The sequence below is a fragment of the Myotis daubentonii genome, chromosome 11 (genome assembly GCF_963259705.1).
Source record: "Myotis daubentonii chromosome 11, mMyoDau2.1, whole genome shotgun sequence".
NCBI classification, from domain to species: Eukaryota; Metazoa; Chordata; class Mammalia; order Chiroptera; family Vespertilionidae; genus Myotis; species Myotis daubentonii.
Genome location: NC_081850.1, coordinates 35,445,799 through 35,473,789, shown reverse-complemented (window position 1 = coordinate 35,473,789; position 27,991 = coordinate 35,445,799). Strand labels below are relative to the sequence as shown.

The 27,991-nt window shown below is 45.0% G+C and overlaps 1 protein-coding gene across 10 annotated transcripts in view; it reads left to right on the top strand.

Annotated features, from left to right (window-relative positions):
* Nucleotides 1-27,991, top strand: part of SMARCA2 (SWI/SNF related, matrix associated, actin dependent regulator of chromatin, subfamily a, member 2) — a 169,004-nt gene that overhangs the window by 125,065 nt on the left and 15,948 nt on the right. For 7 of the 10 annotated variants that reach the window (XM_059656800.1, XM_059656802.1, XM_059656803.1 and 4 more), the window contains 2 exons: nucleotides 15,893-16,110; nucleotides 24,346-24,399. In XM_059656800.1, coding sequence (XP_059512783.1) covers nucleotides 15,893-16,110; nucleotides 24,346-24,399 — 272 coding nt within the window. Of the gene's footprint in view, nucleotides 1-14,028; nucleotides 14,125-15,892; nucleotides 16,111-24,345; nucleotides 24,400-27,991 lie in introns of those variants that run through there. The other 3 variants (XM_059656804.1, XM_059656808.1, XM_059656809.1) reach the window with 2 other exon arrangements.

The following is a 27,991-nucleotide window of genomic DNA, read 5'->3' as shown; positions in this document are numbered from 1 at the left end:
AACCCAAAACCTTTTGGTGTATGGGACAACGCTCCAACCAACTAAGCCATTTCTTAAAAGATGAGCATTATTTGAATAGGAAAGGGGGATCAGGAGGAGCAGAATTCCTGGCCCAGGGAACCACATAGAGGCATGGAAATACGTGACTCCTGTGTGTTGATAGAGACAGGACTGGAGGAAAAAAACTGGTGGGACCACACCCGGGAGGCTGTGCGTGACCAAAGAAAATGGGTTTTGTTCTGTCCAGAAAGCATGTAGAGCCAGGATGTTTTTTTAAATGGGACAAGAATGTGTCCCTCTTTTTAAGTAGAGAGGATACAAGCCCCTATAATAATAAAAGTGTAATATGCTAATTAGACCATAGGACCTTCCGGACGAAGTCGGGGCTCGAAATCGGGGCTGCGAGGGAAGCCAGGGTCCCGGGTGCTGGGCTGGAGGGAAGCCAGTGCTGGCAGCCGGGGGAAGGAAGGTCTACTCTTGGATGAATTTTGTGCATCAGGCCTCTAGTTTGTATTATAAAAAGGGATGCGTTAAAGGGCCCTAGAAGAGGAGGGGCATTATATTTGACAGTCTGAAAGAAGAGACCTTTCTGAGACAAGGAGAAAGAAGGGAAAAGATTGTTTATGGTGTTTATAAATAAACATTGTTTACGACCTTTATGTATGTAAACCACATGGTGACTGGCAACAGGACTGCTGGAATATAATAAGGGAAAAGGATGATGTTAAAGGTTTCTAGCCTGGATAATTGGGATGCTGGGGGTGAGGTGGGAAATGGTGCTGTCCTTAGGTAAGACCCAGCAGAGAAATATTTGTTTGGTTGGAAGAAAGGTGATGACTTTGATTTGGGACAGTTGGTAGGATGTTGGGAATCCCGATTGGTAATCCAAAGAGAAGTCGGAGTAGGGAGAGAACTTTTGAAGCTGTCTGCATGGAGATCAGACTGAAGCCGGGGGCAACTGGGTTTTACATCCAGAATGGAGCTTGGACTCCTGGTAGGTACCTGCTCTCAATAGCTGGGGGCTCTCAGCACCAGAAAGTCCACAAGGCCCCCATCTTTAGGAGTGAGGCGCTAGCAGCCTTCACAAAGTGTCTCCTATCCCTGAGGGCAGTGATTTTCAATCCGTGTGCCGCAAGAATTTTTAAAACCTGCAACACCTGACTCTTTGGTCAGGGTCACTGACCTTTTTCCCCTTAGATTGTCAGTAAAACAACGACAACAGCCCTAGCTGGTCTGGCTCAGTGAATAGAGTGTCGGCCTGTGGACTAAAAGGTACTGGGTTCAATTCTGGTCAAGGGCATGTACCTGGGTTGCAGACTTGATCCCCGGCCCTGGTCGGTGCATGCAGGAGGCAACCAATTGATGTGTCTTTTCCCCTCCCTTCCACTCTCTCTTATAATCAATGGGGAAATATCCTCAGGTGAGGATTAACCTTAAAAAAAAATACAACAGCCAATACAACACTAGCTATCCAGTGTGAATGAATTTGAAATTATATCTATTTTTCGTCAGCTCGGCAAAAAATACAGTTTCGGGTGCGCCCCAGAATTGTAGCACTTAGTTTGTGTGCCATGGGATGGAAGGGGTTGGAAATCGCTGCTGTACGGAAGTGGTTCTGGAACTCTCCCGCAGGAAGTCCTCCGGGGTCATTACCAGGCCCCTCACCTGTGGCTGGTCAGGACATCACCCTTAGGAGTGAGGTCTGCTGTGGACTCAGAAGAGGCAATTGGCCACATGTGTTTGACTGCATATTTACAACCTATAAGATTGAAAAAAGGGCCAAAGGAAAACTTGGGGAAACCCAACATGGTCGCATTCCAGGAAGGAGACACTTAAGGAACAGTGGAGGAGACAGGACATAAAATAGGTTTTAGAGAAGGTGACCAGATATGAGAAATCAGACGCTTTGGGCACGTTTAGAAGAATAGTCCTGTCCTGGGTGCTGAGGAATTTTCCGTGTGGTCAGGAAGTAGACCCACCAGCTGACGTCACTAGAGGTTCCCAGCAAAGGGAAGGGCAGAGTTGGGACGATCACTCGAGGGGGAGGTAGGGAAGACAGAGTTTGGTGCTAGAGTTTCTAATTTTGTGATTGAAGATTAACAGAAACACCTACAACAAGTGCACTTGAATTTATTGCCTATATATTATTATAAACCTATAACATTATAGGTATACACCTAAGAACAGTTTTCCCAGGGAACCCTGTCAAAAGTTGAATTTGTATTCAACTGTATTTATACTATCCCCAGTATTGTGCTAGGTGCTGGGAGGGAATTGAGTAAACTAAGCCACAGTGTCAGTAAGGAAAAAAAAGAAAAGAAAAAAACTAAATGAGCTGTTACAGCTGAGAAGGATTCTGCGTGGGGCAGCGGGCGTTGATCAGCGATGCGTGGTACCGCATGCGCAGGCACGAGGGAGTGGGAAAGACGCTCCAGGTGAGCCGTGGGAGAGAAATCCCGAAGCGGGTATAAGTATGGCCGCTGTGGTTGAGCGACAGATCCGCGCCTGCTCCTCCAGGATGTTCGCATGTCGGGAAGGGCGGCGAGTCAGGTAGGGTAAGATCAGATGGCAGAGATGTCTGGAGTCCCGGCAGGGGGGCTGGGGATTGATAGACTTGAGGATAACTTAGGAAACTGCAGACAGAAGTGCTTAAGACCTGACCATTGGGATGTAGCTCATAACTAGAGAGAAAAAATTCAGAATGGAGCGGTGTAGTCTTATTGCAAGGGAGAACGGACTGCATGACAAAAAAAGAACAAGCAAGGGAGGAAAGAGGCCTGCCTTTGTGCCCCCTGCCCCATTCCAAAAAGCACAGTAGAAGCCTTCTCAACTAAGCTAATGAGAACCAGCTGAAGGTTGCTCAAGGAAAATACCGGTGAAGGTGAGAAAATGGTATTACATAGAGGTGAAAACTTTCAAGAAAACCACAGTGCTTCTCTGTTTGCCACATTTGTTTGTTTTTTTGTTAATCCTCACCTGATATTTTTCCCATGGATTTTTAGGTGGAAGGGAGAGGGAGAGACACATTGATTGGTTGCCTCCTGCACGTACCCTGACCAGAGTCAGGAATCCGCAGCCAAGGTATGTGCCCTTGACCAGAATCGAACCTGGGACCCTTTAGTCCATGGGCTGGTGCTCTATCCACTGAGCAAACCGGCTAAGGCGCCACATTTTTTTTTAATTCTTTATTATTTAAAGCAGTGGTTCTCAACCTTCCTAATGCTTCGACCCTTTAATATAGTTCCTCATGTTGTGGTGACCCCCAACCATAAAATTATTTTCGTTGCTACTTCATAAATGTAATTTTGTTACTGTTATGAATCGTAATGTAAATATCTGCAGGATGTATTTTCAGGGATCCCGACCCATAGGTTGAGAACCACTGATTTAAAGTATTACATGTGTCTCCTTCCTCCCTCCCCCCCCCCCCACATTGACCTCTCCTCGGCCGCTCCCACTCCCCTACTGTCTGTGTCCATTGGGTGTCCATTGGTTAGGCTTATATGCATACATACAAGTCCTTTGGTTGATCTCTTACCGCCGCTCCCTCCCTTGCCTTCCCTCTGAGGTTGGATGGTCTGTTGGATGCTTCTATGTCTCTGGACCTATTTTTGTTCATCAGTTTATGTTGTTCATTTTATTCCACAAATGAGTGAGATCATGTGATATTTATCTTTCTCTGAATGGCTTATTTTGCTTAGCATAATGCTCTCCAGCTCCATCCATGCTGTTGCAAATGTTAGGAGTTCCTTCCTTTTTTACAGCAGCGTAATGCTCTCCAGATCTAATGGTAAGAGTTCTTTCTTTTTTACAGCAGCGTAGTATTCCATTGTGTAGATGTGCCACCGCTTTTTAATCCACTCACCTGTTGATGGGCACTTAGGCTGTTCCAAATCTTAGCTATTATAAATTGTGCTGCTATGAACATAGGGGTGCATATATCCTTTATGATGGGTGTTTCTGGTTTCTTGAGATATATTCCTAGAAGTGGGATCACTGGGTCAAATGGGAGTTCCATTTTTAGTTTTTTGAGGAAACGCCATACTGTTCTCCACAGTGGCTGCAGCAGCCTGCATTCCCACCAGCACTGCACGAGGGTTCCTTTTTCTCCGCATCCTGGTAGGGCACCACATTCTTGACATAAGGCTGATGTTGCCTCTTGGCATATGCTGACTAGAATACTCGGGTCTTTCTTGTATAAGTGACACCCATTATGTATCCTTTAGGATTTCCAGTTTTAGCGTTTTTTAAAGTGAAAACCTTTTTTTTTTTAATGTCAGCTTTACTGAGGTATCTATATATATAAAAAGCAAACATGCAAATTGTCCCCGCGGGAGTTCTACCAGGAGACCAGGAGTTAGATCACTCACTATGACGTGCACTGACCACCAGGGGGCAGCGCAGAACAAAGGAAGGCTCCGCTGGGCAGCCGGAAGGCCCCAATTGGCCCTGATCACCGGCCAGGCCTGGGGACCCTACCCATGCACAGATTTTGTGCACCTGGCCTCTAGGAAGTGATAAAATTGTACGACACCTGAAGAGTACATTGTGGAGGTTGGATATTGGGTATACACTGTGAAAGGATTCCCCCCATTTAGTTAACACATCCATCACCGAGTGAGAAAGAATCCTGATACTAACAAGCACACTGAGTGCAGGCTCTTCCCAGATTATGAGAGATTATAACATTGCCTTTGGCAAATTGAGTGTTGTGTTTTTAAGCAACTCGCTTTTAATGGAGTCTTTCATCATCCTTGCTGCTTATAGAAGTAAGAACCCTATTTCTTTTCACAGTTGCATTTCATCTGTGTAATACTTAATTGAACAATGTAGTTCCAATAACAAGTGTAACCAGCACTGAAATATGTGTGTGTGTGGGGAACACAACTGACTGTTGGTATGTGAGTCATGCGGAGAGAGCAGAGGGTCCATGCTGTGGGCAGAGTCTTCCGTGGGGACCAATTGAAGGAGCCTTTGAACTTCTTCCTTCAGATTTAGTGACTGTCAGCTGTGCACCCTCAAAACTGTCCTCTACACGACCTGTTTCAGCTGAGAACGATTCTGAGGGGGTGCATGTTAGGGGATGTTTCCTGTATAGAAATACCACTGCCACTGAGAGCCAGCTCCTGTGTTTGTCTCTCCTGTGCAAATCGCTGGCCGTGTTTCTGTTGACCCGCCTCCTGGCGTGCCCTCCTCTGCCACCCCACTCTGCCCGTGTTGATCTCAGCCAGGGATTCCCAGCAAAACTGCTAGTCCTGGCTTAGAATACGGAGAAGCTACGGGAGCCATGCAAGGCCAGTATAGTGCTAAGTGTGTTTCGTAGCACTATAACCTGGTCATACCTGCCACTGTTCTAGTTTCTTTGTGCTTTAAAATTAGAGACTTCGATTTAAAGTTTATTGTGTAGCAGATTGTGTTTGCAATATATGCATCACTCTTAGCTCACCAGGGCTCAAAGTTTTGTTTTGGATTTTCAGCTTTATTGGCGTGGTATTATTCACAGCAGGATAATCACACTAGACAAAGAGTTATATATACTTAGAAGCATCATACAGATAGAAATGGAGGAAATCCAGATTGGACGTTATTGTGCATTTCCGAGTTGGCTTCGCAACTTCACCTGGAGCCTGACACTCTCTACTGACTCTAATAATATATGTGTTTACCTGTATATGTGTGTGTGCATCTGCGTGTATTTCTGTATAGCTGAACCAAATACAGGTGTGTCTGTGTACATGGAATGAAGCCCCCCCTCTTTCTCCTTCTCACAGGATACTCTGCATATCTCCAGTTGTCCTCTGTTTATTCCTGGCTTTTAGTCATAACATCTCTGGTCTAGGTGCTGCCTCATTACCTTCGTTCAGTTTCAACTCCCACACCCACTGGAGTATTCTTTCACAACTTTTGCAGTTAGGATTCCTAAGAGAAGTGAACTAACCCAGCCAGTCACGCTCACTTCTGTTTATGCAGAGACCTTCACGCCAGGCTCTGCACAAGCCTGGGGCCAGGCCACCCTGGGAACAGGGACCATTCCCAGCCCCACCAGGTGTGCCCAGCACAGGGAGGAGTTGCCTGATAGGGAGACTTGGCTGCCCAGGCAGCAGGTACTGTGGGTAGGGCAGTGTCCCTTGAATTATAGGGTAGCGCGAAAGATAAGGGCTGCCATCACTTATGCAGAGGGATGTTTTATATACATTCAGGCAGGCCACCCTTTGCACCATTCCAATATGTGCAGGTTTCCATTACTGTGGGAACAGCTAAAACACATGAGTACCCCAATCACAAATTTCAGTGACGCTATGTATTAGTTTTCTAGGGCTGCCATAACAAAATACCACAGACTTGGGATTAACCATCACATCTGTTTTCTCCTATTTCTGGAGATGGAAGTCCGAGATGAAGGTGTGGGGTGGTTGACCTGAGGCCTCTCTCCTTGGCTTGTAGATGGCTGCTTTCTCCCTGTGCCTGCACAGGCCTTCACTCTGCGTCTGTGTCCTCATCTCCCCTTCTAAGGACACCGGTCATCCTGGAGTAGGGCCCACCCTGATCACCTCGTTTCAGCTTAATTCTGTAAAAGTCCTATCTCCAAATGGTCCACTTCTAAGGTACTGGGGGTTAGAACCTCAACATAGGGGGAGACAGTTCAACCCTGACATCCTCACTGAGAGACCATTGCGTAAGATATAAACTTGGCTGCTGGCTCTTCAGTCCACAAATCACTGTGTCAGCCACAGACACACATTATGATCGGTGGTCAGTCACAGCACTCCTGTCAAAGTGTGTTGGTGACTCGGTCCGTGCACAAACCATGAAGCATGTAGTGGTGACGTCCCCTTGTCTCCCAGTGATAAGCCCACAGCCTTCTACAGAACTAGGTGATCAAGAGAGGGAATGGTCACTAACGGTGAAGGTGCATCGAAGAAACTAAGAGTAACAGCAAAGGAAGCAAAGTTGGATGTGATTAGAAAATTTGAAAAGGGCAACGTCAGAGTGAAAATAGGACAAGTCCTGCACTTAACATCAGTACAAACCATGTTTTAAAAGTCTGTTGAATATAAGAAGCAAGCTCAAGTCGCTTCCATGTATTTTAGTTTAAATTGCACTAGAAACGTAAAGCCACTTTAGGTCGAATTGGAGCACTTACTTTGGATTGAAGACCATAATAAAAAAATAATAATAATCCCAATCAATTTGCCATTTAATGTTCAGGCCACAGCGCTTAGTTGCCACATTGAAAGACGCTGGTGATCACAAGAACCTTGACTGCCGGTAAAGGCCGGTTTCCTCAGCTCAGGAGTGGATGGGACTTGGTCCCTGGGGGGCAGGCTGGTGGTGCTCCCGGGCAGAGGCCGCTGCTGAGAAATGAGCGCCACGGTGCCAAGGGTTAGCCAAGGCAGGTGGCCGTGATGACCATCGTGTTTACTGCTGAGACATCTGACAACCCTAGAAAGAGCTTAGTGAGGAAAGCTGTAGGATGGCAACGCGGCCACCAGGAGAGACGCAGTAATGCGGCCAGAGGCACTCAGTGCGGGCAGACTTACTGACACACATGGGAAATGGTTGTGAAGAAAACGAAGGTCATCCAGAGAAAGCGACACCAGCAAAAGAGCTTAAAATTAAAGGAACTCTGAGATATTTCACTGCATTGAAATGGCAAAGCATACAGTGTTGGAAGCTGGTGCCTGGCAATTTGTCAAGACGATGTTAGAGACGATGTTTGCTACGTATCATGTTATTTAATAAGAAAAAGCCAAGTGCTTTCCAAACACTCTTGATAAGCTTTTACCAAAAAAACACACCAAACATTTTAATGCTCAGTGTTTCTGATGTTTTAAGATACTAAATGAATACTCATTTTACCATGTTTTTCATTTTCCTGTACACGTATAACAGTAAGTTTCCTGTACACGTATAACAGTAAGAGTTTTTAATGTTTTGATATAAATTTGTAAAGTTCATGGAACAATCATAATTTTCCCCTTGATTATTAAAATGGTTTCAATGTATAGGGTCATTTTTATGGTCCCATATGTCCATGCAAAGCAAAGACTTCACACGTGTGTGTCTCTTTGCTGGATTTCCTTCTGAGATGTACCATATTATCTTTCTACTTGCATTGTTCCCCTAACCCTGGCAGGCATAATTTCGCCTTTTCCTGATGGTTCAGTCATCATATGTGCTTCAAAGTAGATTAACATACTTGTTCAGGGTGTGGTTTACTCAAACTTTTGGAGTTCAAACTCCAGCTGGCTTTGCAACTTACTTGTATGATTTGGGGTAAGCGGCTTCGTCTCTCTGTGCCTCAGTTTTCATGTCTGTAAAGTGAGGAGAATAATAGTCCCTACCTCATAGGATTGTTAGGGGTTTTAAATGAGCAAATGTATGGAAAGCACTGTGTGCCTGGGAACATAGTAATGTGGGTGAGTTGCTGCTGGTGGTGAGGGTGGGAGTGGTAAAAGTATTCACGATGTCCTGTATCTTAAGATTTATTGACATTGAGGCTTTTTCTTTCCTCGTTAGGTGGACTCAGACTTAGGATACTCTTTATTTCTGGGGTTGTTTTACTTATGTATTCTCCTCCTTGTCATTTGGCTACTAATGGCCTGTTTTTCATCTGCCTCGGGCAGAACAATCGCCCTGCTCTCAACCACCCGCTCATTTAAATTTGATGCTTTCAACTACAGGGGGTGTATAGATCAGGGAACCTCTCTAGTAGTGTGTCAGCCTGGACACAGGCCCAGTTCCTCATGGACGGCCTATCACAGGGAAGCTCAGAAGAGAACCACTTTTTTTTTTTTTTTTTGCTCAGGGACCTCCAGTTCACCATTTGGTATTATCTACAAATGAGGTTATACTCATGGTCATTCTATTGTCTATTTTGATAACATTAGATTATTCTTTGCAAGTATTGAGAGTGCACCACAGTCTGTTCCCTTCTTTTGGCTTTGGTGTTTGTGTGTGTGTATACATATATATTATATATATGTATTATATATATTATATATATATATATTAAAAATATATTTTTATTGATTTCAGAGAGGGAGAGGAGAGAAACGTCAATGTTGAGAGAGACTCATTAATTGGCTGCCTCCTGCAAGCCCCACACTGGGGACCAAGCCTACAACCCGGGCATATGCCCTGACCGGGACTCGAACTATGACCTCCTGGGTCATAGGTTAACCCTCACCCACTGAGCCATGCTGGCATGTCTTCATGTCCTGAGAATCCTGAAGTCCCGAGGTGGCCCAGGCCTCTCTGAGAAGCCCTGCTCAAGAAGCAAGCGGGTAGAGTTCTGTCTGTGTTGAGCTGACAGGAGCTGGATAAATGGTCTCAGGATAGGAAGACAGGACTGTATTTCTTTGAAGTCCCCATTGTTTCCTAAGCCTCTTTGAGGCCTTCAGGTTCTTTAATGAGACCATCCACGGGAGCAGGAGGATAGTGGTGGCCTCATGTGAGAACAAAGGTGTCACTAGATTGTGATGTGACTGGGTCTACAGGTCGGATGTTTGGGGCAGCCACTCTCTGCCACATCCGGAAGGCATTCTCTGAATACAGCATTGGCTGAATGCTGCCCCAAAGATACCCTCGGGTTTCTTAGTGATCTTGTGGCTGAAATGATTTCTATCCTCCCTACGCCTTTTTCCTCCTCCCAGCCCCAGTCGGCTTTACCTGGCATGTGCCGATTTGCCTCTTCTCATTTGGATGAGCCTGTGGCCCCTTCCCCGTTTCCCCCTTGGGTGTCCATATGTAGCTTCCTTATGTCATCGGGGGAACAGAGAGGCTTGATCCGTTTTTGTGAAAGTTGAACAAGAAACTGAGAATCTCACTGTACCCAGGCATCCTGTTAAACTGAGACCCCATCCGCTTCCCCTGCATGGGCAGCATTGGACAGTTCAGGTCAGTCCCCACTCAGGGAGAGCTGGGAGTGCAGTTGACATCTGAGTTGCCTGGCAAATGAGCGAGGGAATGAAAGTCTATTGAATTAAAATGTCATCAGTTTTAATTGTACTGCTGAGAAAAAGAAAAAAATAATACACTAAAAAAATCTTTAGCCTTCAGCTTGACTTGTCTCTTTTCTTAAATATTTTTTATTCACATTGTAAACAAAATTATAAAAATAAAGTTTATGAGCCCTGGCCGGTGTGGTTCAGTTGTTTGGAATGTTGTCCCATGCACCAAAAGGGGGCGGGTTCGACTCCCAGGTCAGGGAACATACTCAGGTTGCAGGTTTGATCCCTAGTTGGGGCACACACAGGAGGCAACCTATTGATGTTTCTCTCTCACGTCGATGTGTGTGTCTCCCTTCCTGTCTCTAAGATCAATTTAAAAAAATTTTAAAAACATCAATTAAAAATGTTTATGGAGAGTTATGTTCTATATACAAGTATTTTCTTACATTGTGGCTATCTCCTTATTAACATTTGAATGAATAGGGATTTTTAAAAAGGTTTCTAGTCATTGGCCAGGACAAGAATGAACATGCTACCTGTTGAAATACTGTAAGGTTTGAATTTGGGAGGAAAGCTAGCAAGATGTCACTAGGATTGTGTGCCATGTGTTGAGGTGGTAGGAACAAGCATGAACCCGCAGTTGTTGGTTTTTTCCCCCCTAATAATATTTAGAGAATTTGATTTCTTTCCAGGGACTTTTTTTTTTATTGTTGTGGTAAAATGCACATAACATAAAACTTATGTGTACATTTAAGCACATTGTTATACAAACATCACCACTGCCCACTCCAGAACTTTTTCATCATTCCAAACTGAAATTCTGTCCTCAATAATCAATAACTGCACCCTCCACTCCATTTAACCCTTGGTAACCACTCTTCTCCTTTCTCATATTAGTGCAATCAGACAACATTTGCCTGTATGTGTCTGGTTTATTTCACCTTAGGGAATTTGATTTCATGCCTCCTTTTCAAATCGGTTGCTTTGGGGGATGGTAATAATCAAAACTTACTTGTCCGAAGCCGTGAGTTTGAAATTCTGTATCCGAAGGACTGCAGTCTTTATGAAACCAAGTGCTTAAAATGATGCCATTTTGAGCAAGAATTCCATGTTCAATTTTTTTTTGCTGTTTTTAAATATTCCTATTATAAGAAAGTTTCTCATAACATGAAATGTTAAATTTTCTTTAAAATTCCACTTTGTTTTTGTTAATCCTCATCTGAGGATATTTTTTCCCATTGATTTTGTAGAGATGGGAGGGAAGGAGAGAGAGAAAGAAACATGGACGTGAGAGACATCAATTGGTTGCCTCCACACGCACTCCGAGCTGGCTGAGGGATAGAACCTGCAACCCAGGTATGTGCCCTTGACTGGAATCGAACCCGAGTCCCTTCGGTGTGTGGGCTGACGCTCTAACCACTGACCACACCGACCAGGGCAAAATCCCACTTTCTGTTGTTGTTGCTGCAGTTGTGGTGGTTTGGAGGCTCATTACCTGTACTTACTGGCATCTGGGGTCTCATGGGGGCTAGAGGGAAGTCTAAACTCCCCAAATAATGGGATCAAGTTTAGTGACGTGTGTGTGGTCCCCAGGAAGTGCTGGTACTGACATGACCCAATTCTTTCATGCTTAGCCCTGCACGCTAACCCCACCTCCACCCCCAGTAGCATCCAGCTCTTCTGGAATCCTAGAGTTTCTCAGTGGAGAGGACCCCCCCCCCCCCCAATCCTCGTAGACAGAGAAAGAGAACGTGTCGGTGGGCGGAAACGTGATGTTCACCATCAGACTGAAGCATTACCACACTCCCTTCCCCTTTTCCTAGCCGAGACATTTCCCAGGCAGGCATTGTCTAGCCGCCTGCCGAGTTGCCCCTTCCCGTTTTCCCCGAGATGGTCTGTTCCGCCGAGAGGGCCGTGCCACGCTGCGTGGGCTGGGGAGCCGCCGAGGGGGAAGGCAGCCGCGGGGAAACAATGCGCCGCACCGGCTCCTGGCTTTTGTTTGCTCCTCCCCGGTACCTACTCGTGGTCCGCATCGGGCTGCGGCGAAGTCGGGTGTCCTAGCGCCGCGGTACCCCGCGGGCCGAGAGGAGCGGGGATCATGCCGGCCCTCTGCACCGTCCGCCTCTCCCTGAAAGACGTGCTGTGTGTCCGGGGCCCGGCCCGGCCCGACCCACCCCACGTGCGGCCGCCCCCGGCTCTGCCATGTGCTCTCGGGCTGCAGAGCGGCTCCTCCAGCGCAGCTGCTCCGGCACCTCCTCTCCTGCGTTGTATCAGCCTGCACGCCGCTTCCTTACGAGCTAGCTGAAGAAGGAGCCCGTCCGCATCGTGCTCTTGCCCGGCCTGTGTCAGGAAAATGTATTCTTAAAAAAAAAAATTATTTTTTTTTTTCTTAAAGAAAGAAAGAGAAATAAGGGAGGGGAAAAAAGGTTGCCATCCAGTGGAGGAAGGAGTAATTCCCAGCTCCATTCAGGAAAAACGCTGGCTGAAATAGCTTCACTGTTTTAAGTTGGCTGGGCTTTTTTTTTTTTTTTTTAATCACCAGAAGGGTTTTTTTAGTGACATCCGGAGCCAGGAGAGGAGGGTGCAGTGCGCCTTTAAGGAAAGAAGCGCCTCACCAAACTTCGCTGTAGTTGTAGCTCGCCGTGTGCGTAGGGCAGGAAAGTGTTAATTTCTTATTTGTACACTTTTTTTCCCCCGACTTCCTTCCTATTCACTTCATTAAATCTAGAGGCAGTTCGGCATGGGAGCCGTCTGTATGTTGAATTAGGGCTCGCACTCTTGCGCAACACGTCACCAGTCGGAAACTGGGGGTTTGCTTCTGTGATTTATTTCATTATTGTGCTGGTAAAAGGTTTGGAAGGGAAATCTTTTGGGGGTAGTACTTTAGCATTGTGTAGCAAGTTTTCTTTTTGTGCCCCCCCCCCCCCTTAGCACTGAGTTGAGTCAGTGTAGCCAGTGGAATAAGTAATTTTTTAAAATTAAAGAGCAGTTTTAAATGTCCAAGGATAATTTTACTTACATGCAGGAGTAATCTTACTCCACTCCTTTAAGTGCTAAAAGCACCGGGAAATATTTAGAGAATTGATTTCCATTAGAACAAGACCCTTGGAAATCCCTCTACAACAAGCACTGCATATGGATGTGTTTGGGGTCTTGGGGGAGGAGGGAAGGATGTTTGTAGCTATCTGCATTCCTGCATAAAAGCCTTACTTTAAGGGGAATAATGGTCAGTACTTTGTGTGTTTCCATGTGATTCCAAAACCTAAATTTAATAAGAATCTGCATGTATTAGCAATTGTAATAAAAATTACTAGTTCTTTTTGTAGTTTAAATTGTTTTTTGCTTTTTAGCTACTTAGATTTAGAGATTTAACAGTCCAACTATCACTAGCTTATGCTTTGTTCCCCCCCACCCTTTTTTTTTGCAAAGTTAAGGGGGGGTGAGAGTAGAAATACTCTTTCACAACTTCCCCCTCTTCATTTATCCCACTGAAAAGAAAAACAATGAAAAATTTTACAGCATGAAACTGAAAGTGAAGTGTCACAGTTGTTCAGGGTTTTCTTTAAAGAACAGAATAACATTTTATTAAAATATTTATACTTGAGAACATGTACATTGCTTTTACTGACATGCATTTAATGAAAAAGAAATTCCTTTATTAAAAAAAAATCATCTTAGACTGCTCCAAAACCATGCCGCTTGTTTTATGGAAAACACTAAAATGAGGTTTCAAATACCAAAAAGCATACCTTGTTTTAATTTTTGAAAGTAGATTTGAATATTAATTTGTTTCCTTATCAGCTTAATTGTTAAAATGCAAGTAAGAATCAGAAACCGCCCGAGCTAAAAAATCTTTAATTCTGCTGCCTGAAATAATAAGAGGAGAAAAAAATATGATAAGTAGTTGTCAATATTAAAACAGGCTGAAGGAGGAAGGCTTCGGGCCTTGTAGTAGGGAGAATGAAACAGCAGATTTGAGTATCCACAATCCTTTCAGTATTAAATTTTCAGTAAAATAAAATTACTTGTATATGAAAACATAGCCTTTCCCAGCTCTCTTTTTTTTCCTGATCAGCTGATGAAGAGACTAGCAGCTCGCTGCTTTGCTGGCTTGTTAATTTTATCCCCACTAACTGTGATTTCCGATAGCCGGCCTGCTGATAGTGGTAAGGTAAATATCCTTTTTCGTTGCCGTCTTGAAGATTCAGTAGAACTACATCCCAGGCATGTGTAGGTGTGTAACACATCAAAAGCCAGTGTTCTCTGTATTTCTGTGTGCAACTGGGTGCTTGAGAGCAATACCATTAACTGTTGACAGCCTTGCATGCTGTATTTATTATTAGCATGTTCAGCCACCAAGATTTGCGGGACAATTTCCTTTTCTTAATCTTTGCTTAGCTGCAGTGTGTTTAGCTGTATAGTGGGTGTCCTGCTTTTAGGCAAATGAATATTAATGAAATGATGTGGAGCTTTTTTTCTTTTTCCTCATAATTCATCAGATCTCGCCTTCTTCATCGTGGTTATCTGAACATTGTAGGATCGTGATAGAAATTGTCTTTTGATTATTAAGGCCTAGGCTCAGACTGTCTGTGTGCATGTTGCTTCTATGGGTTTGCACATTGGGAGATGCATAGAAAACATATTGTAAATGCCACAGGCATTTTTTAACATGCCAGGTTGCTGTGTGTTCTGCACCAGGTTTTCTTCACAAAAACCTTTCTTCTTCAGGAGGCATTGTACACAAGTGAAAGAAATTATGTCTGAGCTGTAATCACTCTTTATATTGATTGTTATACTCACATGATCATAAATATTAGCCATGTTTGGTGCTGTGGAGAAATGAAGGTAATTGCCTTATGATTAGAGCTCTTTCAGCTTCTCCAAAGGATTGATTAGCATTTGCATACTGGAGGCAATATTGAGAGGCAGGAGGAACAAATAACAACATCAGTTATTTTGTGTGAGAAGGCCATCTTAAAATATAATTTAAAGGTTTTAAAAAATATTTTTCTTTCTGTGGTTAAATACTCTTTTATCTGTTGTGGTTTGGGCTTTTGTTTTTTCTTTTGCATCTCCCCTTCTCTCCCCCGCCACCCCCCCGCCCCCTCTGTTTTTCTTAAGTTTTGAGATTTACCAGGGGGAGAAAAGTTTAAACTTCTGGGTCTGTCACATGGATCTTTTAGCCATTTGTGAACAGGTTTCTTTTATGCCTGGTTGTTTTTATAGCTATTTTATTATCTCTCTGCATTAGTGCTGCTGGCTCTGGTTTAAAGCAAGCGTTGGCAGGTAATTGGAAAAAAAGTGTTTGTTGTTTGTGAGTGTGTGTGTGCTTCATCGGATGATTTAAGTGCCTTTACAAAGGAATGTGGCTTTGTACTTCTCCGTTTCCTTGTTCACGAATGGCTACGTGAGAACAAAAATCTGGATGCAATTTTGATTTATGTTGTGAATCATGCATACATTGATGTAAAAATCTTAAAAAAGAAATGGTCAATGCTTATATGATTGTAAGGATGTATTCTTAAGGAATATTTTTTTCTTCACTCATGCCCATTTTTTTTTTTAATTATATCTTTTCCTCCCTTACAGTAATGAGACAGTTAAGGTCTTTTTCTTCTATTGAGACACAATTTCAATTGGATTCAGTTATCTTAAACACCTAAATGTACAGATCTTCTCGTATTTGTCATAGTCTTCTTTACTATTAGTGTTTCAGGCCTTCAACATATTTTGCTCATGAAACAGATTTGGGTTAAAGATGCATTTCATTCGATATGCTGGTCTTCCCTTTTTCTTCCTACTCCACTGATTGCTGTTAACTTTTATTTTTTGGTTAGTTTGTTTCATTTTATTCTAATTAATTCAAATTCTGTGTATGTGTATATATATATTGGTTATCCTCTTGTCTTGAATTTTTCTCCTTCGTTCCCTTGTAACAGGCCATTGAAGACGGCAATTTGGAAGAAATGGAAGAGGAAGTACGGCTTAAGAAACGAAAAAGACGAAGAAATGTGGATAAAGATCCCGCAAAAGAAGATGTGGAAAAAGCTAAGAAGAGACGAGGTCGCCCTCCCGCAGAGAAATTGTCACCAAACCCCCCCAAACTGACAAAGCAGATGAATGCCATCATCGATACTGTGATCAACTACAAAGACAGGTGAGTGCCTCTCCCCTTCCCCTTGGTCATCTTCACCGAGACCCCACCCCCTCGAGGCCACGTCAGAGCAGGCATTACCAAGGTGTGCACTGAGGCTGGCGCGTGCTTTCTACTTATTGTTTTGTGGCTTTCACTCAAAGGTGTGTTCAAAATGGCCACCACTGCTGTCTCGTATGATGTTTGATGGCTGTTTGGAAGCAGGAGTTTAGATTACAAAACTAAGGAAATCTGAACCGGGGAAGGATTCTTAGGGCTCTCTGAAATACCATCAGGGATGTGGAAGGATTGAAACAATAGAGTGAAATTATACTTCTGGTTTGAGTTGTTAGAGAAAGAACAGTCCTAGCATATTTAAGGTAAATATTTTATGTTAAGACTCTGTTTACAACCAAACAGGTGCGTCATCGAAGTTACTGGTCCTTCTTTCCTCCCAACACCCTTGACCGTCTTGTCCAAGCACTTGCTTGAGCCATCTTCTTCCCCCCCCTCTCCCCCTAATACTATATAGACAGCGTGGAAAAAACTCTGCCTCTTTTGCATGGAACTTTTGAATGTGAATTTTGAGAAATCTGTCCTGGACACTAGCCCCAGACCATTTTAAACAATGAACAATTATTTGAAAACCAAAGCAAAGGTGTTTTAGGGTGTCAGCCCGCTACAGTAGATAATCTAGTTAGACTACATTCTGGTTAGTTGATTTGGTTTCCACTTGCTAAGCATGTGAATGGGACAATTACATGTCATTTTGATGGAAAAAATTGATAGGAAACAAAACAAACATTTCTCTAAATTGCATATGGTATTAATCATTTTTAGTTACATATATATATATATATATATATTTTATTATTATTTTTTTTTTTTACATTAACTAGTGTTGCTCTGTATTCCTGAAAGTTTTAAAACGATTAATTAAGTTGTAATTTTAGTTTTTCATTGTGATTTTAGTGAATGTGTTATACTAGGGAGAGAATGTCATTATAAAGATTAAATAGTCACAAAAGCAAGAAACTTTCAACCATGGGGTTTTATTGTTAAGTTTTTATTATATGATTTATTAGGAGTTTTCAGAAATGGTGACGAGTGAGTGAGTGGGAGGGGGTGTGTGTGAAGGGTGAGAATAACTCGCCCCTCTTTACTGACCAGGTCTTGTTGGTCCCCCGCTTCTGATTTTTACTACCCTCCCCCTTTTTTCACAGAATTCTGAGGTGGCCTCAAGGGGGACAGCCCCATTATATTGGGTCTGGGTGAGCCTACTACTTGACACGGGGATGACAGCAATTCAGGGAGGAAAATTTGGCCAGAAGTCCATTCTTTTACTACAGTGAACAGCAAACTTCCTTGTAAACCAAGAGTCAGTAACTCTGTCAAGTTTCTATTTACCCCCAAACCCGATGGGTAGGTTTGCCGGAGGCAGGAACAGTTTCCATCCAGGAAGCCAGCTTGAACTATGGCATCTCATTTTATCAGCCCCTGGCTTAAAGAAAAAAAAAAAAAATAGGGAGTATCCCTTTGCATATACTTCTAACTCTTCTTGCCCTTTGTCTCAGGAGAGCAAAATGCCTGTGTCTCTGACGAGGTGCGCCTGGTCTCTGACAGACATCTGGGTCATTACCTGCTGTGCTTGAGGTTAGGGCTGCTGTGGCGCTGAGAACAGCCAAGAAAGTCCTGAGAGGCTCGGTGCCAGGCCTGGTATTCCAGGGATGGCTGCCTCCTGCTTCATGGCAGGAAAGGGGTCACCAGCCAGTGGACCACAGATGGTTTTCTTTCATATTTCACGTAGTTTTTTAAAAAATCAAAAAGCAAACATTAAATTAGCGCGCTTTTTAAAAATAAAACTTGAGAGGTGGTGGTGGTTGTTTCACCCTCCCTTTTTGAAAAACCTAAATATCTAGCAGCAATCTACCCAACTTTCCCATCGGCGGCAGCTGCTCAGGGTGAAGACGGCTGCCGCCTCTGCGGGCTGCCACGCTCTGGTTTGTCGCAGCCCCCTCGCATCACGCACTTTCACTCCTCCAGTAGGAGTGTCCGTTACCATTTAGCATCGTGCTTTTCACACCTGGCCCCTCCACCCCTTTATATCACCTGCTGGCTCCACAGCCTTTGGAGTTTGTGACTTAAGGATATCCATGGCCGTGGGCTGACCACTTTCCTAGAAGCTGCCCAGAAGACAGAGAGGTATAAGGTTAGGTCACCTAAAAGTTAGCGAGGCATAGTGCAGTCGTTGGACCACGGGCTCCTGTCTTGTTTCATATCTAAACAGATGAAGTGAGGGCCAGTCGGATTTAAAACCTAAATGTAAAAGGTAAAAAAGATAAATTAAGAAAACGGTTTGCAAATCTGACTACATCAAAATTTAGAACTTCTAGAGATTTTTAAAAAACAGTCTACAAGATATGTTATATGATATTTTCACCATATACAAAAGGATAACATTTACAACAAATTAAGAACACTTTGTGGCTTAATAAGAAAGATAAAAACATTCTGATTTAACTGCCTGTGTTTGAATTCTAACTCTAGCATTTCGGGGGGGGGGGGGGTGTGTGAGCAATTTACTTAACCTCCCTGAGCCTCACTTTTCTTATCCACAAAATGGAATAATTACTCACCTGCCTCTAGAGGCGTTACGAGGATTTGATGAGTGAATACAACCCAAGGTTTTTGGACAGTTTAATAAGTAATAATTAGCCTTTCAGACTATGTATAAGGAATCACAGGGGTGGGTGAATGGGGTGCGGCGCACGATAAAGTCAGTGTCCTTGCTGACAGGCTTCCCATCTTTTTATTTCCCCAAAACACACTTTCTGCGGGACTGGTTATTGAGCAAGTCTTTAGCTGTATGGTAGTGGAAGGAAGGGTATTTAAATCTTCAGCATGCAGACATTGAGTACTTCCCCCCCACACACACACATCCTCTGGTTTTATTTATTTATTTTACCTTCCCTTTGAAAAGGAACCCCTCTAAGATCCATTCTGTTAGCTCCCACATTTTAGGTACATTCTGGTGAATATGCACGAAATTTCCCACCACTGCATGTCTCATGTACATTTCATGTTAGTAACCCTCTAGAAAAAGCGCTTGTCTATTTATATTTTTTTATTTCTCTTACCAAACTTGGTGCTCAAGTAGGAGGCACTCAAATTAGGAGGGCTGCAATTAGATATGTTGTCATATTTTTGGTTGGATTTAGAAAATGCTGCTGGGAAACGTACCTCTCCATGTGCTCAGATTTTTGCACCCTTAAAGTCAGCTACTAATATAGTAACTGAACCTGCTTGGGAAGGAAATGCCACCTGTGCTAACCTGCCTCCCGTCACCCCAGTCCACGTTAGAGCTCTATCAGGTGCAGAATAGCAGGGTAGTAAGTCAGACCTGCCATCTATATTTAATTGATATATAAGAACTAATTCTCTCTCGTGAGACAGTTCCCCCCACCCCACCCCCAACCTTCTTCCATGATTCTGGGGCAGATGTATCTTCTTTTAAATAAAGGACTAGGATGATGTACACATCTATTGACTGCCTTTGTTTTGAGCACCAGGTCTCATTTTAAAATATCACCCCAAAGAGCCAATGTTGTGTGGTTCGTCTTTGTAAAGGCTTCCTACAGTGATTGCTGTCAGAGGCAGCTCTGGCCTGCAGCTCCCCGTTCCCATTCTATTTCCCCAAACGGAAAACTCTCTGTCGAGTAGTATCAGAAGGCTTTGCTCTGACTTGTTAAGCGTGCTTTGTTTTCTGTTTATGTAGGAGACTTCTAAAACCATATTCTCAGTTGATGTGATATTTATCCTAAGACTATTTCTTTGAAAATGAATTCAACCTGATTTGCATCTGTACCCTATAAACATTGTCCCCGGGATGAGATGTCGAATACGATGCTGAAGAATAGGGGCGGGTAGAGCTACTCCAAGTCTAGAGATGTGGCTTATGGTGTTAACCTGAATAAAGAGAGATTCCTAGAGCGATTCTTAATGTTGGGAGGGGTTTTATCTCTACCTGGTCCAACTTCCCACAACCCATCTGTGTCCCTGAACCTCTGGCTGACTGTTGTCCACCTCAGCGTGGACATGCCCAGCGTTAGCTCCAGTGTTAGGAGACAGGCCACCTCTGAACACAACAGCCATTTCCTTCAGTAAGATGGATTCAGTCCCCTGACTTCCAGCTGTTTGTTCTACTTAGGCCTTCGGAGAGTCTGAGAAATGTCCTTTAAAACATCTGTAAACACATTCACCCCAGGACATCCTTCTTCAGGCTGACACACCTCACCCTGCTCTCCGGGGGTATCCTAGACTTGCACACCCCGGTCCCCGCCTTCGGCACATCCCGCTTTCTTAGTGTTGCCTTTGAAACGCGGCACCCGGAACTTCACGTATGTTCTGCGGGCTCACTGCAGGCCGGTTAGCTTTCTTACTCTGAACACCAGGATTCTGTCAGCATAACTCAAGAGTGTGTTAACTTCCTCCAGCAACTTTGACACAGAGCTACTCACGGTGAACATGTGACTTGTTGGAAAACCCCTCCCCCGAACATGCAGACAGCTCTTTTCTCACTGGAATGCTGTATTTCTTTTTTCTTTTCTTTTTCTTTCTTCCTTCCTTTTTTTTTTTTAACCTGCATCTACTGATATTATTCTTATCCTTGTGCAGTTGCAATTCATTGATTTTTTTGTTTTCTCATTTTACTCTACTGATAGAACTCTGAATTTTTGTGCCTTTTAAAAAAATCAAGTTTACTTCCTTGTCTTCCTAAGTTTTATTGGTCATCTGAAGATTTGCTAGGGCAGTGGTCGGCAAACTGTGGCCCCTTGAGTGTGGCTCTTCCACAAAATACCACGTGTGGGAGCGCACTTACAGTGCGATTGAAACTTTGTGGCCACACTCAAGGGGCCAAAGAGCCGCATGTGGCTCGCGAGCCGCAGTTTGCCGATCACTGCTATAGACCATTGCTGAAAAATTGCTAACAGGCAAAGGACAGGTCTCTATATCATGCCCCTGAAAATCACTGCAGGTTGACACGAATTTATTAACCAGCAATCCTTAGAGTTGATTAGCCACCTGTGAACTCACATGACCATGCTATCATGTCACCCACACTTATCTCTCCTTTCTCAAGGTTATCTAGAAGGGCTAAAACCAAGACATACACATGTATGGCCTCTCCAGTCTACCCACCAAGAATCCCCGCTGAAAGAAGGAAATGAGGTTAGCTTGCCATGGCTTTTTCTAAGAGACTCCCTACTGCTCCTTAATGGTATTATTTATCTTCTCTAAATAGCCTGGTGGCATCTGAATAATTTCTCCTAAGTTTTTAGCAAGGGTACACTTCAAGCAGAGCAGTCTCCAGTTCCTTTTCTCCTTTTGAAATGGGGACATTTGCTTATCTCGATTCTTCTGATTCCATTTCTCTTTTCTGGTCTCTTAACCATTATTAGCAGGAGAAACCTACACACACTGTCTCAGGATGTAATTAGTTTGCAACTGGACACTTGAACACATCTGAAGTGTCTTGATACGCTTTCTATCCACTCTCCTTATCAGTGGCTTTTGTTCAGCCTTTATTATGCCTTGCTTTCAAATCCGAGCATCTTCTCCTTCTCAAAGAACCTGGAATCTGCAGATGAGGTCATTGTCACCTCCTCCCTCCATCAATTGTTTGAAGACTTGTAGCAGGAGTATTTGGTGAGGCCTGAGCCTGTGGTTGCGAAGGGTTTGGACTTGAGGTCCAGCGGCTCTGAGGAAGCGCACAGGGAAGCAGTGGGAGAGGCGGGCACTATCTGCCCGGCCTGTCTGATTGGACGCAGCCCTGGTACATGGTAGAGTGGCAGGGGTGACAGCCACAGGGCTTCTCTCTCCCTAGGGCTCCTCAGGCTCTGCTCTCTTTCCTGAACATGGACTGTCTTCTTGCCCCTCGTTTTAGTAAGCCCTGATTCTATCTAAGAAGGTGGCAAGCCTTAGCTTGTTGTGAGTCCTGCCTGGCTCTTTTCACATTGTAGAAAATCATCCATTCATTTATTGCATTCCCCACCTCATTTCCAGCCCTGCCCTGCTCAACAGGGCCAGAGGTGCTTGCTGGCCTCCGTGGCTCACCATGTGCTGGGATGGCCCTCCCAGCCCATGTTACTGAACAGGCAGTGGACCGGGGAATTCAGGGAAAGGGGGGTCATGTGAGTCCATTATATGAGGCTACAATGACATCTCATGTTTATGGTCACTTTTAGGGGGAAAGTGATACATATGTACTCATTTAATTCCTGTATATGCTGAAAAGGCATTGGTTAGCATCTCTCTCATTTTGAGTAAAGCTGACTGCTATTTTGAAGGCTCACAGGTAGTCCACTCATTCTCCAGAAGGGATGGACTCTTATTAAAAAGCATTGCATTGTTCCAAGATTTCTCTCCAAAGTGCTTTACCTGGAGTGCATTTAGGTCCTTGCTGTGTGAAAGGCTTTCCCGCGTTGACCTTCATCCCGAGGCTTCATAAGATAGACTGTTCGTACCAGTTCATGTTGTCTTTTTAAAATACACTTGAAGAAAATACATTCTTAAAGCCAAATCCATACCATTAGGTAATATTCTTTTTTGTCACTTTGGATTTTTTGTTTGTTTGTACTTTTTTTGCCCGAGCCAGACTGCTGACCTGCTGGGTAGGTCTGTCCCCAGGTGCTCCTTACCAGCCCCATGTAAAATTACTCTGCCGGGATTTCCTTTGTTCAGAGCCTCACATACCCAGTGAGCTGTCACTTCTGATACTCTCAAACCGCAGAACCATGCCCATCTCTCCTCAAACGATCTGCATTGTGGTCTGTAGAATGTCTCAGACAGTATTTGTCATTTGCAGGTTTCTCTGCCTTCACCCTTACACTTTCGGAGGCGGCACAGTCTGTTATGGCTTCTGTATCCCCTTGGTTAACACCGTCATCAATTCAATATCCCCAAAGTGCAATGATGAAAGCATTTCCCATTCCGTAACTTACTCCTAACATGCACCCAGATACCAAGTTTCCTCCACACACACGCGTCTCCCCAGCGCACCCCTCCTCTGCCTCCTGGCACACTGTCTTCCTCAGACCGCTCCCATCACTAGCCTGGCCTGGTCTGGTCTGGGACAGCATGTCCTGCCTGTGTTCCCCGTCTCCAGTCTGCCCGTCATTCTGCCTTCCTCCTGGATACTTAACTGAGCATGTCACACTGTCACTTAAGAACTTTCAACAGCTTCCCATTGAACATTTCAATAGCCTGCCTGATGGTCAAACCTCTACCCTGGGAAAGACTGTCTGCCACCCCTTCTATTTCAGACATTCCAGCTGCTTCTCCGTAGCCTGCACTGCCCCTGCGTTTCTCTGGGCTTTGCCGGCTCGGCAAGGCCTCCGCTCCGCTAGGGCCGCGCTGGCAGCGGCTCTAAGGAGGGATCTCTAAGTGGCCATGTGTGGGCCGTGTGGGCCAAAGGGCGCCCAGGGTAAGATCTCGCTGGGGTGGGGGGTTTTCTCAAGACTTGTCACACCTGTCAGCCACTTCTCTGCCCCCACACAAAGGGACACCAGCACAGCAGTTTCCAAATCCTCAACAGAAGAGGCTCCCTGGAACCCCCAGAAAGGACTAAAGACCCAGGTGCTGCTTTCTGGTCCTTCCCAGCTGAGGGTCATTGGCTCCGTGAGCTGTTGGAATGGAATGGAGTTCTGGGAAGTAGAACCCACTCCCTAGATGAGGTTCAGAATCCGGGGTTCGCCGTTGTTTGGGGCTCCCTCTCTGTGCTGGTGCCGTAACCAACTGCGGCCTCTGTTCAGTGTTTGGGACAGCTTTCCGAGGTAAGTATTATCCCGTTTTGTCAATGAGGAGCTAGACTGGGCTAAGCTAAAGCTGCTTTCCTCAGGTCTCCCTCCGCTTCCGGAACAGTGGATGGAGTGTGCGTCCTAAAGGCCACACAGAACATGTGTGGAGGGAAATGGGACCAGAGTAGAAGGCATTTCTGCGTTTGAGAGAAGCTGGAAAAGTCCCAAAGAAGTTAGAAAATCCTCTTTCCCCCCATTTCTGGAGAAGTATATATTTTTTCAGAATGATGTTCCATATATAACCCCGTGTGGTCTTCCCGACCCTCCCGTGAGGTGGGCAAGGCAGGTAGGTGAGGCGACTGAGCCATGGAGAGCGAAATGAATGACCCAGCCCAGGGGGCAGGAGCCGGCCGGCCGGGGACCCCGGTCTTCTGACACTAGTGTTCTTTCTGCTCTACCGCAGGTGTAACGTGGAGAAGGTGCCCAGTAATTCTCAGTTGGAAATAGAAGGAAACAGGTCAGGATCTGTCTTGTATTCCCGTGTCTCTAAATACAGGTATCCCTTGCTACGCCAAACCCACCGATTCCTAAGGAGTCGGAAACAAGCCTCTCCAGGCCTCCCCATGGCCCCTCCTCGGAGTGCGGGGCGGCGGCGGCAGATACCCCGGAACCCCCGCTGTGGCTTCTGGGGCGTGTGCAGTGTTTCCATTTGGGGTGTCCATTCTCTGAATGCACTTCTTACCAAGGCGCCCCCAGCACCTCAGCCATGGTGTCTGTTGCTTCCCCCTCCCTCTGCGCGCAGCTTCTGTCTCACCCTGCGGGCCTCTGCACTCTGTGCTGTGCTGCTTCAGAAGCTCGGTGGAGAGCAGCGTGGCGCTTGGATCTCCTGTGGTGGGTGCGCTGTGTCTGGCGTTCTGGAGTGAAATGCTGCTGGGTCGGGTTCAGGGTGTGACTTCTGACTTACCTGTCGCCTGTGGCCCTGAGTGCCCTGAGCCAGCCTGTAACCTGTGAGTGCCTTTGCTTCTGTCGGGTGGAAAGCAGAAATGCTTTTCTCCTAGAGATCTTGTGAGAACGTCGTGATGCCAGCTGAGAGGGAGAGAGGGGTTGGCTTGATTTACCAGGGTTGGGAGTTGTTACGAAGATATTGAAAGTAACATTTCTTTTCCCCTTGCAGTCAGCCTGTACCTTTAAAAAAATATCCATAGGATACTTCACCTCTCTATTCCACATTTGTCTAATGTCCTTTATGGCCTGGCCCTCTCCCACCGGGTTAGGATCCCACTGAGGGCGAGGAGGGAAAAGAACGGAGACATCCTGTGTTTCAGGATGAATACCGATCACCAGCTGTGGCTTTGTCCTGTACAGAAGGAGGTTAAACGTGGGGGTGACTTGTACCTACCACAGCCTGTGTGGAGGTGAAACTATTGGGCAAGATTGCCCTTTCATTTTCTCCCTGTTGGTGTTCAGTAAATATTTATCAATCTTGGAAGCCAGACACACCATCCATAGTGTGTACTGAGAGACATCAAGAATTGTGCTCTGTTTTTGCCTCTATAACAGAGAACTCGGTTTGGAGTTGAATTTTGGGATTGAAACAATAAATGCTTGACTTTATTATGTGGGCAGTTTAAATAATGAACCAACATGGGTAAACACCTCTACCCTACAACAGAGAAAGGAGGCTTTCAGGTCTGAATGGTACTATACACGCAGCCCAGGGAACAAGGACAGACAGCTCTTTTTCCCTCTTCCATCAGCTTGGGCATGTGACCATGGGAAGTGGATTAATAACCACTTTAAAGGGTATTGCAAGCCTCCAGTGTCATGCCTGGGCTTTCTGAGGAGACGCCGTGACCGCAGGTAGTTGGGATGTAGATAAATGCATCTTTACAGGAGATGTGTAAGCTGTACTTTCCAGAGCCATAGCAAGGGGCTGGTGTTTGCTTCCTCAGGGCTCTGGGTCTCTTTCGTCCTTGACTCTCACATATGTTTCCTTTCCCCATTAGCCTGAGTTTACAAATTCGGAGGTTGTATTCTGATGAACACATTTTAAAAATTACTTTTTAATTCCTTTCTTTGTATGTTCAAAGGTACTGAGCATTTTCTGTCTCAATCCCTGTGCAAGTATTAAGGATGGGAGAGAAATGAAAGAGCTCTATAAAGTAATAATGGATGCAGATTATGAGTAATGTATCTGTAAATGCATATGTATATGTATATGTGTGGGGTGGGAGGGGAGGAATGGGGCAGGGATAGGGGAAGCTTCGAGTGGGAATTCCCCCAGGAGACCATGGCAGGGAGGAGGAGGCAACGGTACTCAGGCCCATGTGTGCAGGCAGCTGTGGAAGATGGAAAAGCCAGGACCCTTTTAGGGCCACACAGACCTCAGTAGGACTGGGCCATTAGGCACAAGGGAAGAGGGACATAGCATGGGACGTGGTAGTAGGTAAGTTGACGAGAATAAATCCTTAGAGGTGTGATTGACAGGATTTAGGGGCAGACTAGATGTGAGAGGAGGAAGATAACTTGGATCTCGGTCCTAAGTGGTAAGTGAATGTGGTTTCATTTACAGAAATGCAGGTGAAATGAAAATGTGGCACATGCATGCCTGTGTGCATGCGTGCACGCCTGTGTGTGTGTGTGCATGCCTGTGTGTGTGCGTGCATGCCTGCGTGTGTGTGTGTGTAGCTACCCAGCCCCACATACTCCATCCCAGGAAATCTAAATTCTCTCCATAGCTATTAACAGCCCTTGACGTTGTGATTATGTTGTTAGTATTGACTGTCCCTTCAGGACCAGCCAAGAAGCTCTTTTAGACAAAATTTATTTTGAGCAGTGTTGGCACCAGACAGTCCATATTTCTTTAAATGTGGTAGAGGGGCTGTGACTTTGGAGCTCAGGCCCAGGCACTTTGCACTTAGCACCCTAATTAGATTATAAAGAAATGGCCATGAAACAGTAATGTGACCAAGTGGATACACCTTTCCTGTAGCTTCTTGGAGAATTCCCAGTGCAGTTAGAGGCTCTGAATGTAAAGTAAGCTGTTGAGCTTTGTTTAATCCAGTGTTTCCCAAACTCATTTGACCAATGGAACCCCCACCTCCCACCCCCCACACACATACCCTTTCAAGGAACACTGTTAGCAATTCATTAAGCTTATGTTCCACGGATGACACTGGGAAATGTTGGCTATATGCTCCGTAGCTGCATTTAGTCCAGAGAGAATCTGCTCAGGGAAACCTGGATTCTAGCACTTTATTTTGCCTTCGTTATAAATGATGATACTTTCAGGTGTTTACTGGAACAGACTTCTTTGACCCCTGGTGACTTGACATTTATTTATGTTGCTCAGCCAATTATACCCACATCCAGCAGGTGGGCAGGCCACAAATAAACTTGGTTTGTTTGCTTTCCGAGGGGCAAGAGGCCTCCCCAAGGCTTCCAGCATTAGCCTGGCCCAGAAGCGCAGGGTCTCTGCCTCTCCAGGCTGCAAGGCCATCCCAGTAAATGTGGTGTCATTTACATGAATGGCCTCTCCCCGAGGGAGGGGAAGGAGTCCCAGCTGGAAATAACAGAACTCATTTTCTTACTGTCGTATAAACTGTCTTCACCACAACAACTCCTTAAGTGTTTTCATCAAAAATGGATTGCACTGGAAGATGACAGTTATTGGGGCATCTACAGGGGTGGGCAAAAGTAGGTCTACAGCTCTTTGTACGGAAAACAATACAATAAATAGTCATACGAGAATGAATTCTGTTTCGTGTGCTCACAACTGTAAACCTACGTTTGCCCGCCCTGTGTGTGCTTGTATATTCATGGGGGCGAGAGGGGAGTCTGCCTCATTCCTTTAGAATCCCACCTCATGGGTGTTCCTGAAGAATTTACTAAAAGGGCCATTACAGGAAAAAGCAGTGCTCCACAGCCTGATGTGACCCCCCCACCCCCTTAACAAAGGGACGCTTGGGGTTTACCGCTCACGTGTAGAAGCATTTGATTTTGTTTGCCTGCAAAAGCTTGATGCTTTCGGGTTGGGTCACAATTCAGCCAAAGTCTTGGAAGCATCTTTTTACCTTTATGAAGTAGAGGCCCAGGGTAAGATCAGAGGA